This window comes from Podarcis melisellensis (genome assembly GCF_964234715.1).
Source record: "Podarcis melisellensis genome assembly, chromosome: 8".
Lineage (NCBI taxonomy): Eukaryota > Metazoa > Chordata > Lepidosauria > Squamata > Lacertidae > Podarcis > Podarcis melisellensis.
The window spans coordinates 11,935,618-11,949,534 of record NC_138540.1 but is presented as its reverse complement, the minus strand read 5'-3'; the positions used below and the strand labels follow the sequence as shown (position 1 = coordinate 11,949,534).

The window sequence follows — 13,917 nt, the reverse complement described above, 5'->3', positions numbered from 1 at the left end:
GCACTAGAACTCGTGGCTATCCCAAGAAGCTGGATGCTGGAAGACTGAAGACCGATAAAAGAAAGGGCTTCTTCAAGTAGTGCGTGGTTAAAACTATGGAACTCCCAGCGGCAGGAAGCAGCGATGACCACACACTAAAGGTAAAGGTACCCCTGCCCATACGGGCCAGTCGTGTCCGACTCTAGGGTTGCGCGCTCATCTCGCTCAAGAGGCCGGGAGCCGGTGCCGTCCGAAGACACTTCCGGGTCACGTGGCCAGTGTGACGAAGCTGCAACTGGCGAGCCAGCACCAGCGCCGCACACAGAAACGCTGTTTACCTTCCTGCTATAAAGGGGTACCTCTTTATCTACTTGCACTTAGGGGTGCTTTTGATGTGCTAGGTGGGCAGGAGCTGGGACCGAACGACGGGAGCTCACCCCACCGCGGGGATTCGAACCGCCGACCATGTGATTGGCAAGTCCTAGGCGCTGAGGTTTTACCCACAGCACCACCTGTGTCCCGACCACACACTAGGATGACTTTAAAAGAGGATTAGACAAATTCATGAAGGAAGAGAAGGCCTTTGACAATGGCAGATCTTGGGGTCTCAAATTTCAGCGGCGCCCTGGGCAACGTCAAAATTTGGCATCCCCACCCTGCCTCAAGCCTTCCATTCTACATCATAGCTGCAGTGCGCCAAATGCTCCATACCCTGTGCAACCAAACTGATCGCGTCCCCCTAAATCCACCTCTTGGCGACTATGCTCTGCCTTTCAATGGCTGTCACGTGGAAGAGGGAACAAACTTGTTTTCTCCTGCTCTGGAGGGTAGGACTCGAACTAATGGCTCCAAAGTCCTACATTGGCTCCCAGTACGTTTCTGAGCACAATTCAAAGTGTCGGTGCTGACCTTAAAAGCCCTAAACGGCCTCGGTCCAGTATATCTGAAGGAGTGTCTTCACCCCCATCGTTCTGCCCAGACACTGAGGTCCAGCTCTGAGGGCCTTCTGGCAGTTCCCTTACTGTGAGAAGCCAAGTTACAGGGAACCAGGCAGAGGGCCTTCTAGATAGTGGCACCCGCCCTGTGGAATGCCCTCCACCAGATGTCAAAGAGAAGAACAACTACCAGACTTTTAGAAGACATCTGAAGGCAGCCCTGTTTAGGGAAGCTTTTAATGTTTGACAGACTAATGTATTTTAATACTTTGTTGGAAGCCGCCCAGAGTAGCTGTGGAAACCCAGCCAGATGGGTGGGGTATAAATTATTATTATTATTATTATTATTATTATTATTATTATTATTATTATTACAAGAAAAAAGATTCTGACTAAGTGGGAACGGTCTCCTTCGGGAGATTATGGACTCTCCTTTCTTTGAGGTTTTTAAGATAGCCGTCTATCATGGACACTTTAGTTAAGATTCCTGCATTGCAGACCAGACCAGCCACACATGGCACCAAATGGGTGCCCAGCTACAGCCCGTCATCCAACGCCTCCATTGCTGCCCGCAGAACCTCCAGTGTGAACATCGGCCCACAGAGACATCAGCATCGCCTCTAGGCGCTGCTGACCTCATTCCACCACCAGGGGGAGCTGTGTCCCCTCCTGCTGTGCCCACTGCCTGAGACAATAAGCATTGATTGTTCCTTTGGGCAAGCTGTGCCAGCTGGCATTGGGTACCCTGCTGTGACGATGCAACCGATGCGCTCTGCTACAATGGCCCAGATAACAGATCAGCGCACGACACCACGGCGCATCTTTCAAGCTTCTCTTCACCCTGAACGTCGAATGCATCTGCAGAGAGGTGCCCTCTGACCTCCTGGCACTCTCTCGCCCTTGCCAGCTTCCTGTGTTTGGGGAAAACGGGCCGGGGAGGTGGGGGCTGCTGGCTGGGTGCTTGAGAGAGTGGGCCTGAATAGCAACAGGGGCCCATTGCCCTAGTGCCAGGTGCAGGCAGGGACTGGAAGAGGCCACCCTGCTCCCTCGCGTTCTCTCGCCTTTTTGGGTTGCAAGGCAGAGGACGAGAACAGCTGTTGTGGGAAACAGAGACACAATTCAGGCTCTCTGGTCCAGCATGAAGGAGGAGGAGGAAGGGTCTGCACTACCAGAGACTTTCTTGGGTTGCATTTCCAAGGGCCTCCCCTCTCGCCCCCCTCAGAGCCGCTGATTCGCACTACTTTTCCACTCGCAGCACTGAAAGCTTTCTTTGAGCTGATCTGCATAGTTAAATCAGCTGCTTGGAAAACGCCAAAAGCTTCTAACCTCGGCCTATCCTTCTCAGCCAGCCAAGAGCCTGGCTGTTGTTCCAGGCAAGGAATAGATGAAGTCACCCATTTGGGGTTTTCCTCGTTTTCCCAATCTCCGCTTCTCCACATTCTCACACCGCTTTGCAGTTTTTCGTCAACGTCCCCGGGGAAATTTTGCCAGTATCCGAATGCAAATTTCTCCTAGGCTACACTTTTCCCCCATGCAATTACCCCTAATGTTTGCCAGCAGATTTTGGTATGTCCTTTCCACTAATGCATTTCCCTTCAATATAAACTTTTATCCAGCAGGAACATTTGGCATTGCAAAATACAGAGAAGGGGGCTTTTGAAGAGTAGCTGCGATTAGGTGTGTTTATTCTTTCGGGAAGTACAGATCCCGGACCAAATTCCTTTCCCATGCTCCTTCCAGATGAAATATCTGTGCAACTGATAAAACATAGGGCTGTCACCTGATTCCTCAACTTTTCTACAGCCCACCCCTCTAGCCATCTGGGCTAGAGATTTTAGCTTTCAATAAAAGGGAACGAAATCAGGACAGCAGTAGTGTATCTTCCACAAGAGCAGGGTTCAAGGGCGGAAAGATGATCCTTTATGCACAACCGAGGAAACATTGTGACTCACAGGGAGACAAACCGCTTCTTGGTTTAACTTCCAAGATTTGAAAAGAAAGTTGCAATGCAAGGGAAAGAAGAAGAAGAAGAAGAAGAAGAAGAAGAAGAAGAAGAAGAAGAAGAAGAAGAGGAGGAGGAGGAGGAGGAGGAGGAGGAGGAGGAGGAGGAGGAGGAGGAGAGGAGGAGGAGGAGGAGGAGAAGAAGAAGGAGGAGGAGGAGGAGGAGGAGGAGGAGGAGGAGGAGGAGGAGGAGAGAAGAAGAAGAAGAAGAAGAAGAAGAAGAAGAAGAAGAAGAAGAAGAAGAAGAAGAAGAAGAAGAAGAAGAGGAGGAGGAGGAGGAGGAGGAGGAGGAGGAGGAGGAGGAGGAGGAGGAGGAGGAAGAAGAAGAAGAAAAACCACATTTGCCTGAAAGTAACAGGAAGTTTTTCTGTGAATGTTGTGGGATGGGTGATTCTGTTTTTTAGTTCATTGCAAGACAGACAGACAGAGAGGTTTTTCTCCCAAGACCCAGCCAAGTCATTAGATGGTAATTCAGCCCACAATCTCTAATTTAAGGAGTTTCCTTTTTAAAAAGAAAGATTTTTGTTGTTGCTGTAAGACTCCTCATGCTTTAACCAATTTCAATTTGTATACGTACAATGCACCATGAAGCGTTGAGAGAAAGAAGGCAGGGAGCAGCTTTTCCCCCCCACCCCCCAAATGAAAGATCTGAGGGGAGCTGGGGGCAGGGATTAAATATTCTGTCAGTTTTCCGGTTCCCTGGCTTTCTAAATTTCCAGTCTTCAATTCAGATCTCCACATCTCCACAGCAATTTGAGCTGTGGTTGTTTCAATCTTTGTGAAAATTCATCAGTATAATCATAATCATAATAATAAACATGGTTCTGCAAGCAATTTCCCCAAATACAGGCATCGATGTGCATATTGTTTGATTGTAGAAGTGCCTTGCAAAATCTGGAGAAGTGTGAACTTTGAAGGACTGCTGTGCTTCAAATATTGCTTCGAGAAGTACGCATTAGGGAGCATCTCATCCAAGGCTGCAAATGTAAGATTCACATCTATTGCTCCGCCCACTTATGCACCACTGTCATGTGACCCTGGAAAGGTTTCCCACGAGGTCATGTGACCCCTGAACTCAGCCTGAGGATAACATGGGGTTAGGGAGGCCGTTTTCAGTCGCCCTGATCTCCTTGGAGCAGGACTGAAAATGCAATAAATCCACTCAGAGCTGGATCCTCCCTTTTGTGTCCCTCTCACACCCACCCACCTTGCTCTCCAAAATAACTGCTTGCTACCGAAACTAGAGAGCGAGAGTAACGCCCGAGGAAGGGCCGTGGTTTTCCACGTACGGCATAGTACATTCTGCACAAAGTAGAATAATTATTAGGCTTGCGGCAGAGCCTGAGCCGTTCTGCAGTCCCAGGAGACAGTGCTGGGAGCTAAATGGACTGCTCATCTCAGGGGTGGGGAGCCTTTAGAAACCCCAAGGGATGCATTGCCTTCTGGGGGGGGGGTGGCCAGGGGTGGGGCAAAAGCAGGTGGAGCAATGGATGTGAATTTTTCCCTTCGCGCAGTAGGCTAGTTTCCACGCATCCCTCTCTGGCCTCCATTCATGCAGGCAAGAGGCATTATCTGAGTCCAGGGACAGGTACCAGTCAGGCAAAAACATTCAGGGAGAAGACCATTGAGGGGTGGGCCCTAGGGACAGGGCTGGGGAAACCCAGCCAGATGGGTGGGGTATAAATAATAAAATTATTATTATTATTATTATTATTAATCCAAGGGCCCAAATTCCTTCATTTGCTGCATTTCCATCCCGTCTATTCCTGACAAGGAGCTCCAAGTGGTGTACAGTGGTACCTCTGGTTGCGAACGGGATCCGTTCCAGAGGCACGTTCGCAACATGAAAAGCCCGCAACCTGAAGCACCGTATCTGCACAGGTGAGCAGCGTGATTTGGTGCTTGTGCACATGCGTGAAGCATGATTTAGTGCTACTGTGCATGCGCGAGCAGTGAAACCCGGAAGTAACCCAGGTCACCGTGGGACGCAACCTGAAAAAACGTAACATGAAGCAAACGTAACATGAGGTATGACTGTATATCATTCTGCCTCTCCTTGTTTAATCCCCGCAACAGCCATCCTGCGAGGTAGGTTAGGCTGAGAGGCAGGGACTAGCTCAAGGTCACACCCAGGCAAAGCTGTCAACTTACAGATTTGAAAATAAGGGACCCTGAGGATCAGTGCTTTTTTCTTAAAAAGTAAAATAAAATTGTTTGGGCGTACTCTCACTTTCCTAAAAAGGTAAAGGTAAAGGGACCCCTGACCGTTAGGTCCAGTCTGGGGTTGCAGCACTCATCTTGCTTTATTGGCCGAGGGAGCTTCCAGGTCATGTGGCCAGCATGACTAAGCCGCTTCTGGCAAACCAGAACAGCGCACGGAAACACTATTTACCTTCCTGCCAGAGCGGTACCTATTTATCTACTTGCACTTTGACGTGCTTTCGAACTGCTAGGTTGGCAAGAGAAGGGACTGAGCAACGGGAGTTCACCCCGTCGCGGGGATTCGAACCACCAGCCTTCTGATCGGCAAGCCCTAGGCTCAGTGGTTTAACCCACAGCGCCACCCGCGTCCCTATTTTCCTACTCATTTTCCAACTCATATTGAAATACTGCCCCTCAATGAGGCCAAACGTAGATTCACAAATTGTTTAAGGGTATGCATACCCCCATGTCCCCCCCCCAAAAAAGCACTGCTAAGGATCCAATCCCCTGCAATACAGAAATATGCAGCTCTCTCATATGGGGATCAAATCTGCAACCTTGGAGTTATCAGAACCATGCTCTAACCAACAGGGCTATCCAGGTCCCCTCCGCCCTGTCCACTCTTTATTCCCCTTCTTCCCCTCTTATATTAAAACCGTCCCACAGCTGTTCTCGGCTGACCCGCGCTCACCTCAATGTCTGGGATGTTTTCGAAAAGCTGGTGTGCGATGTCTTTGCAGCCCTGCTGAATGGCCTCAGGGGGCATCTCGTTGTCGGAGTACCAGTCCCGGTCGGCAGAGTGCGCATAGGCCGCGCTCGGCGTGGCATGGTTGACCCGCGTTGTCGTGACGATGCCCACAGATTTGCCTGGGATCAGAGAGCAAAGGAAGCACACCGTCAAGGCAAAGATGCGCTCTTCATCCTGGAGGCCTGGAGGTTGAGGCTTTCCAGGGCCGACGGCATGAACTTTGGCAAAACTCAGCAGGCACAGAAGCCAAGCTCACAAAAAAACCCTTCTGGGCAAGACGCCACCAAACTCCCTCCCCTCTCCTCCCAAGCTAAATGACCCCTCTCACATCTTGGGCATGCAACGGGGTCAAACCGTGCTGCTGAAAACACATTATTCTGTCTATCGACACAGCCGGTTAAACATTGTTCCGCTCTGCGGAGTTAATCATCTCGCCGAGAGTGATTTTTGGCTCTCCTCGCCTGTCCCTCGGAGCCCACGGAGAACAAGCAGAACAACTGCGCTCTGTGTCTCCTCCAGATCATCCCTTCGCTTTTCGCCCTTCCTTCTTTCTCCCCCACTGTCTCTCTGCACCAGCCCCATGGGGGCAGCATGGAGAAAGGCAAGGCCAGGCACAAGACCCCTTTGTAACTGGAGCTGGGGGCACACACACCCGTCGAGGGGGAACCCGAGGGTTTATTTTTAATCGCGGTTTCCAGCTGATCCATGGAAAGAGGCGCTCTGTTTGGCAGAAAGAGAGAAAAAGTGGGCAGAGAGGTTCCGAGTGTGGGCACCTGCAAATGTCAGGCTTTGATCTGATTTCGTTCCAGCCCACACACCCCAAAATCACAGTGTGACCACCGAGGCCACTCAAACCAGCTGGGCCATGAAAGGACAGCGATCAAACAGGTTCCTCTTCAGACATTTAACTATGGACTCAGGTCCAAAACGTTGGATTGGTTGTTGTTTTTTTAGCATCAACAGAATGCATTTTTCAAAAGCAATGTTTTCTTGGCATTTTCCATCTGTTTATTCATTTAAAACAACAACAACAACAGGAAGGATCAGAGCCTTTGGCTCCTCCAAAACATTTCAGCGGCGACGATAAAGAGGGCCGCTTCTTTGAGCAGCGTGACTTAGCGCTTCCCGTTTTATAAATATCCTGGTGGAATTTTTCTCATATATGTATAATCACACACATTTTCTATCATGAACAGATGTAACGCAGAGGTTGCAGGTTCAATCCCCATAAGGGCCAGCTGTCTATTCCTGCATTGCAGAGGGTGGACTGGAATTCAGCATTTCCCAAACTTGGGTCTCCAGCTGTTTTTTTGGACTACAACTCCCATCATTCCTAGCTAGCAAGACCACTGGTCAGGGATGATGGGAATTGTAGTCCGAAAACAGCTGGAGACCCAAGTTTGGGAAACACTGATAGATGATCGTCAGGGTCCCTTCCAACTCTATGATTCTTGTGCTCTATGATTCCAACTCTATGATTCTTGTGCTACGCTCATTTCAGGCAGGAGATATTCCCAGCCTCACCTGGAGAGGGTCAATCCAGGGCCCTCCTGTATCTGCTCAGATGCTCCTGGTACTTACCAGGGGATGCAGTCCAGGGGTGCTGGAAGCTGCCTTAGACTGTTATAACAATAATATAATAATAATATAATAATATTATAATAATATAATAAGCTGGACCATAAAGAAGGCTGATCGCCGAAGAATTTGTGCTTTTGAATTATGGTGCTGGAGGAGGCTCTTGAGAGTCCCATGGACTGCAAGAAGAACAAACCTATCCATTCTGAAGGAAATCAGCCCTGAGTGCTCACTGGAAGGACAGATTGTGAAGCTGAGGCTCCAGTACTTTGGCCACCTCATGAGAAGAGAAGACTGCCTGGAAAAGACCCTGATGTTGGGAAAGATGAAGGGCACAAGGAGAAGGGGACGACAGAGGACGAGATGGTTGGATAGTGTTCTCGAAGCTACCAGCATGAGTTTGACCAAACTGCGGGAGGCAGTGGAAGACAGGAGTGCCTGGCGTGCTCTGGTCCAGGTGGTCACAAAGAGTCGGACATGACTAAACGACTAAACAACAACAATAATAATTTATTATTTATACCCTGCCCATCTGGCTGGGTTTCCCCAGCCACTCTGGGTGGCTCCCAACAGAATATTAAAATACAATAACCTATTAAACATTAAAAGCTTGCCTAAAGAGGGCTGCCTTCAGATGTCTTCTGAAAGTCTGGAAGTTGTTTTTCTCTTTGACATCTGGTGGGAGGGCATTCCACAGGGCGGGGGCCACTACCGAGAAGGCCCTCTGCTTGGTTCCCTGTTGGGGGAACTGCCAGAAGGCCCTCGGCATTGGACCTCAGTGTCCGGGCAGAACAATGGGGGTGGAGACGCTCCTTCCTGTTAAGAATGAATGGGGAGCCTGGCTGCTGGATCAGGCCAATGGCTCATGTAGTCCAGTGTGCTGATCCCAGAGGGATCACCCAGATGCCCCAAGGAGAAACCAACAAACAGGACCCAAATGAGCACAAGAGCCCTCTCTCCCCTCCTGTGGCTTCCAGCAGAAACTGGTATTTGGAAGCACGGCTGCCTCCAACCACAAAGGCAAAGCTTAGCCATCCTGGACCCCTGACCATTAGGTCCAGTCGTGGCCGACTCTGGGGTTGCGGTGCTCATCTTGCTTTATTGGCCGAGGGAGCCGGCGTACAGCTTCCGGATCATGTGGCCAGCATGACTAAGCCACTTCTGGCGAACCAGAGCAGCACACGGAAACACCGTTTACCTTCCCGCTGGAGTGGTACCTATTTATCTACTTGCACTTTGACGTGCTTTCGAACTGCTAGGTTGGCAGGAGCAGGGACTGAGCAACGGGAGCTCACCCCGTCGCGGGGATTCGAACTGCCAACCTTCTGATCGGCAAGCCCTAGGCTCTGTGGTTTAACCCACAGCACCACCTGCTCGTAGCAACCAGATAGCCGTTTCCAGGCCTATCAAGCAATTTAAGGATTAAACCAGGTACCTTCCATGTGCAAATAGATGTGCTTTGCCACTGGGCTTTTAATACAGCCCTTCTCTCCAATGCTGCGAAAACTTGGACACGAAGATTCTGTTTTGCTTGCGTATCAAACCAGTCTCAAGTCCAGCTCTTGTCCCGGACAATGCACTTATTGTGGTTAAAGTATTCTGACACCCTTCCAGAAAGCTATCTGCGATCTGTTACTAAGTGAAGTTTTAAGAGGAAACTTTTGCTTGGCGGTTTAAAAAAAAAGCCCACCTATTTTCACACGAGAATGAGAGCAAAACCCAACGTTCAGCTCTGGATCTGGAAAGACCCACAAATAAAAATGATTCCCCCATTTGGGGAGAAAAGTGGAAAATTCCAGCACCTTTTCACTGAAGCCCCATATTGAACAAATGGATTTTTTAAAACGTATTGATAAAAGCCAGGCCTTGTCTCAAAAGCGCAGATAACAGCGAAGCCTAAGCTGCCATCTTCTGTGCCCTTGGAAAAAAGCCACATTTAATTTTGAGGTACTTGCTCTTGATTGTGCTGTTAACGGAATAATAAGCAGGCATTTATCTCTCAAAGCCCACGATTTTCAAAATGCCTTATCAACCAGCGAGCTTTACTCTTGCAATGTGTTTCAAAGCTGCTGCATTTTGAATTGTTATGACCTGCCCTGGGGCCTTAGGGTGAAGGGTGAGTAATAAACCAAATTTATTATTAGGATGTTAACAGGGGTGGGGAAGCCTTAGATCGCCAGATGTGATCTTCCAGGCCTCTTTATGTAGACTGTGGACTGTGTCCCTCCTCCTACTGAGCTACGGTCCTTCCTTTAAAAAAAAAAATCAAAATTCTACTCCTCATGGTTCAGAAGGAAGGGCTGGCTTAAACAGGAACACATAACCTCCAACATTTCTCCGATCAAAATAGTCCCTGCTCCTGCCAACCTAGCAGTTCAAAAGCACGTCAAAGTGCAAGTAGATAAATTGGTATCGCTCTGGCGGGAAGGTAAACGGCGTTTTCGTGCGCTGCTCTGGTTCGCCAGAAGCGGCTTTGTCATGCTGGCCACATGACCGGGAAGCTGCACGCCGGCTCCCTCGGCCAAGAAAGCGGGATGAGCAACCCCAGAGTCGGCCACGACTGGACCTAATGGTCAGGGGTCCCTTTACCTTTATGCCGTAATAACAATAATATTTATATGTCATCCATCTAAATGGGTTGCCCCAGCCACTCTGGGAGGCTTCCAACATATATAAAAACATGATAAAACTTTAAACATTAAAAAAACTTGTCTTCTGAAGGTTGTACAATCGTACCTTGGTTGACGAACGCCTTGCAACTCAAACGTTTTAGCTCCCAAACAAGTGAGTGTTCCAGTTTGTGAACGTTCTTTGGAACCCGAACATCTGACGCAGCTTCCAATTGGCTGCAGGAGCTTCCTGCAGCCAATCAGAAGCCATGCCTTCATTTCCGAACATTTTGGAAGTCAAACGGACTTCCGGAACGCATTCCATTCGACTTCCAAGGTACCACTGTATAGTTACTTATCTCCTTGGCTCGGGGGTCGTGTAACTCCATACCCACCAACATTTCTCTGATGAAAATAGGGACGTCCTAAGGAAAAGTGGCACATTCCAGGATCAAATTAGAAACCAGGACGGCTTCTGTAAATCTGGGACTGTCCCTGGAAAATCCCAGACTTGGAGAGTCTGGGAACATAGGAAGCTGCCTTGGATCAAGTCAGGCCACTGACTCATCTAGATCAGTTTCTCTGACATTGACAAGCAGCTGCTCTCTGGGAATCTAGCCCCCCGTGATTGAACCTGCAACCTGCTGCCTGCAAAACAGAGGCTCTGTCCCTGCCCCCCGAAAAGCACCAGTAACTTTTCACTTTTGCATTCAGAGGGCACACAAACAAGGTTGCTCCCAAACAGCAAGTGGTTTTAAAATAAATAAATACCTTTTCACCCAACTCTGGCAGTAAAAGGAGCCACTAGACACCCCTGATTTTGGACCCATTGTCCCACTCACCTGCTGCCTTCGCCCATTTGAGGATAGAGGTCACCTCGTTCCCCGCCGTGGTGTTGCACTGGGACCTCGTCACAGCCGCGCTGACCCCCAGCGTCCCCTCGTTGGCCTTCACCCCACACAGGTAAGCCGTGGCTGTGCCAGCGCTATCTGGGACCTGGGCGTTGGTGTTGTACGTCTGCGTGGAGCAATGGCAGAAGGGCAGTTTGAAAGCATGAAGTGCAAGTAGATAAATAGGTACCACTCTGGCGGGAAGGTAAACGGCGTTTCTGTGCGCTGCTCTGGTTCGCCAGAAGCGGCTTAGTCATGCTGGACACGTGACCCGGAAGCTGTACACCGGCTCCCTCGGCCAGTAAAGCGAGATGAGCACTGCAACCCCAGAGTCGTTCACAACTGGACCTAATGGTCAGGGGTCCCTTTACCTTTACAGGGGCCACATAAACCCGTTCCGCATTTGTAAAAATGAAAAGTAAAAAAAGGGCACTTTGGAACTCCCTGCCCCTTGATATCTAGTAGGCCCCTTTGCTGTGCTCTTTTTGGCGCTTGCTAAAAACATTTTTCTTTAGACGAGCCCACCCAGACGTTTAGAAAGTTGACGCGAGTTTTAATCTGTTTTTTTTCAGTCAATCGTTATTTTAACTTTTCAAAAGCTTTAAATGATCGTTGCTGGTTTTTCTTATGGATGAGTTTATCCTTCCAACTGCTTTGAGGAGGGCCTAAAATCAAGCAGCGTGTAATTGTTACCTAATGAAATAATAATAATAATAATAAAGAGTTTGAACATGGTAGAGCAGATTGTGATGGAGAGGATGAGTTTTCTCTCCTCCCCCCCATACATTTCTCCTGCCGCTGCTGCCCAAGCTGTGAGCTAATCCCTGAGAGAATGCCTAAAATAAGGCTCTGAGGCAGGATCAGCCCCATCGCTGGCAGCAGCAGTTGCCCCCTGGAGCTTCTGTCAATATGATGATGATGATGATGATGATGATGATGATGATGATGTACTGAGTTGAATATGATCCAAACTGCAGCAGTCTGATTGGTCCTAGAACAATAGGATCCAAAAGGCAGCATTCTGATTGGTCCTAGAACAATAGGATTCAGAATGCAGCAGTCTGATTGGTCTTAGAACAATGCAGCAGTATGATTGGTTGGCAGGAACCACCCAATCATGCTCCAGATAGAAGTGAATCCACAACCTGGTTGACTTATAGTAGAATTCCAGAATTAGCCAGTCGCAGCCCATTGTGTAAATAATGTATATAAAGCAGATACTTTGAGGGGACTTTCATTCATTCCTCCTCACCACTATGAGCTGAATAAAGAGCATGAAATCACTTTGCGACTCTGAGTATATTTCAATTATTATTATTATTATTATTATTATTATTATTATTATTATTATTTATATCCTGGCTTTTTCTGTGACAGGAACTCAAGTTGGCTGACAGCTAAAAAGTAGAGGCAGCTAAAACATCGAGGTGGGGAGAAAGCACTCATTAAAAAAACAATTAAACATAAATAGAATTAAACATATAGATTTAATAATTATGTTTGTTTGTTTGTTTGTTTGTTTATACCCTGCCCATCTGACTGGGTTGTCCCAGCCACTCTGGGCGGCTTCCAACATATATAAAAACATAATAAAACATTACACATGAGTTAAACATACATTATAACTCACTAAAACATTTTTTGAAAAATAGCCAGCATGACTACTGTCCATAGCTGTCAACGTTTCCCTTTTTTAAAGGGAAATTCCCTTATTCCAAATAGGATTCCTCACAAGAAAAGGGAAAAGTTGAAAGCTATGCTACTGTCAAATAGAGGGGAAAGGACCAATTTGTTAGGAGAAAAGACAAAAAACAACAACAATTGAATAGAATGCAGGTCGGATGTTTGTTGCCTCAGTCCTCACATTGGCGGCAGAGCAGTTTAAAATGTCGTAGCGCAAATTTAAAATACCTGGGGAACTGAAGCAACCTTAGCTGCAGTTGGCAGAGGGCTTGCCTGCTGGGCTGGGGTGCGAAGCTGCCTAGAGCATTGGGGTGGAATATGGGTGCAAACAAGCTCTATGGGCAGGGGAGGAGACCTGCGGCACATTGACCTAGTTTTATGTGGCCCCGGCCTAATTTCAAAATCCCTCTGCAAGCAATCAGTACAGTCCTTTGTGGCAGCAGCAATGCACATCGTTCCCCTGACAGCCTGGGGAGATGGAGAGAAGGGTGAGAGGGGAGAGATGGAGGAGGGAAAGTTGGTGACAGAAAGGGAAAGGAAAGTGGGTGGGAGGAAATATTCTGAATCTCAGAAGCCAGAACAGCAAGAGGGATCGCTGCGCAGTGAAAGCAGCAATCCCTCTTGCTGTTCTGGCTTCTGGGTGAAACTGCACTCGAACCAAAACCCAGCTGATCTTGGGAATTTGCACTTTTCTGAATTTTGCAATGCAGTTCCCCAGTTCCCTGAAATGTGTGCAGAAATTAATACACCGGAATGTTAAGCGTGCATATAAACACATATAATAGGTGAAAAGCAACATTTCGAAAGGGCATTACATTAGTGGAAACTGTTAAGCTATATAGTTACCGTATTTTTCGCTCTATAAGACGCACCAGACCACAAGACACACCTAGTTTTTGGAGGAGGAAAACAAGAAAAAAAAATATTCTGAATCCCAGAAGCCAGAACAGCAAGAGGGATCGCTGCGCAGTGAAAGCAGCAATCCCTCTTGCTGTTCTGGCTTCTGGGATAGCTGCGCAGCCTGCATTCGCTCCATAAGACGCACACACATTTCCCCTTACTTTTTAGGAGGGAAAAAGTGAGTCTTATAGAGCAAAAAATACGGTATCCCTTGGAGGCCTGCCCATATGAAGTTTGGACTTTCCCCCACTTGGCCCAGAGCAGGCAGGGAATGACAAAAACAAGTTGACCGGACGGAGCATCTTACTTGGGGGGCCTTTTTAAGCTTCCTGAATAAGAAAATGAAGATCACTGGTGATGATCAGGGGGAATAAACAGAGTTTCTTGAGTCT

At 48.2% G+C, this 13,917-nt stretch overlaps 1 protein-coding gene across 1 annotated transcript in view; it reads right to left on the bottom strand.

Moving 5' to 3' along the window:
* ALPL (alkaline phosphatase, biomineralization associated) overlaps nucleotides 1–13,917 on the bottom strand; it is a 57,285-nt gene that overhangs the window by 16,132 nt on the left and 27,236 nt on the right. The window contains exons 5-6 of the mRNA XM_081923146.1: nucleotides 10,895–11,069; nucleotides 5,809–5,984 (exon numbers count right to left, since the gene is read on the bottom strand). Coding sequence (XP_081779272.1) covers nucleotides 5,809–5,984; nucleotides 10,895–11,069 — 351 coding nt within the window. The remainder of the gene's footprint in view (nucleotides 1–5,808; nucleotides 5,985–10,894; nucleotides 11,070–13,917) is intronic.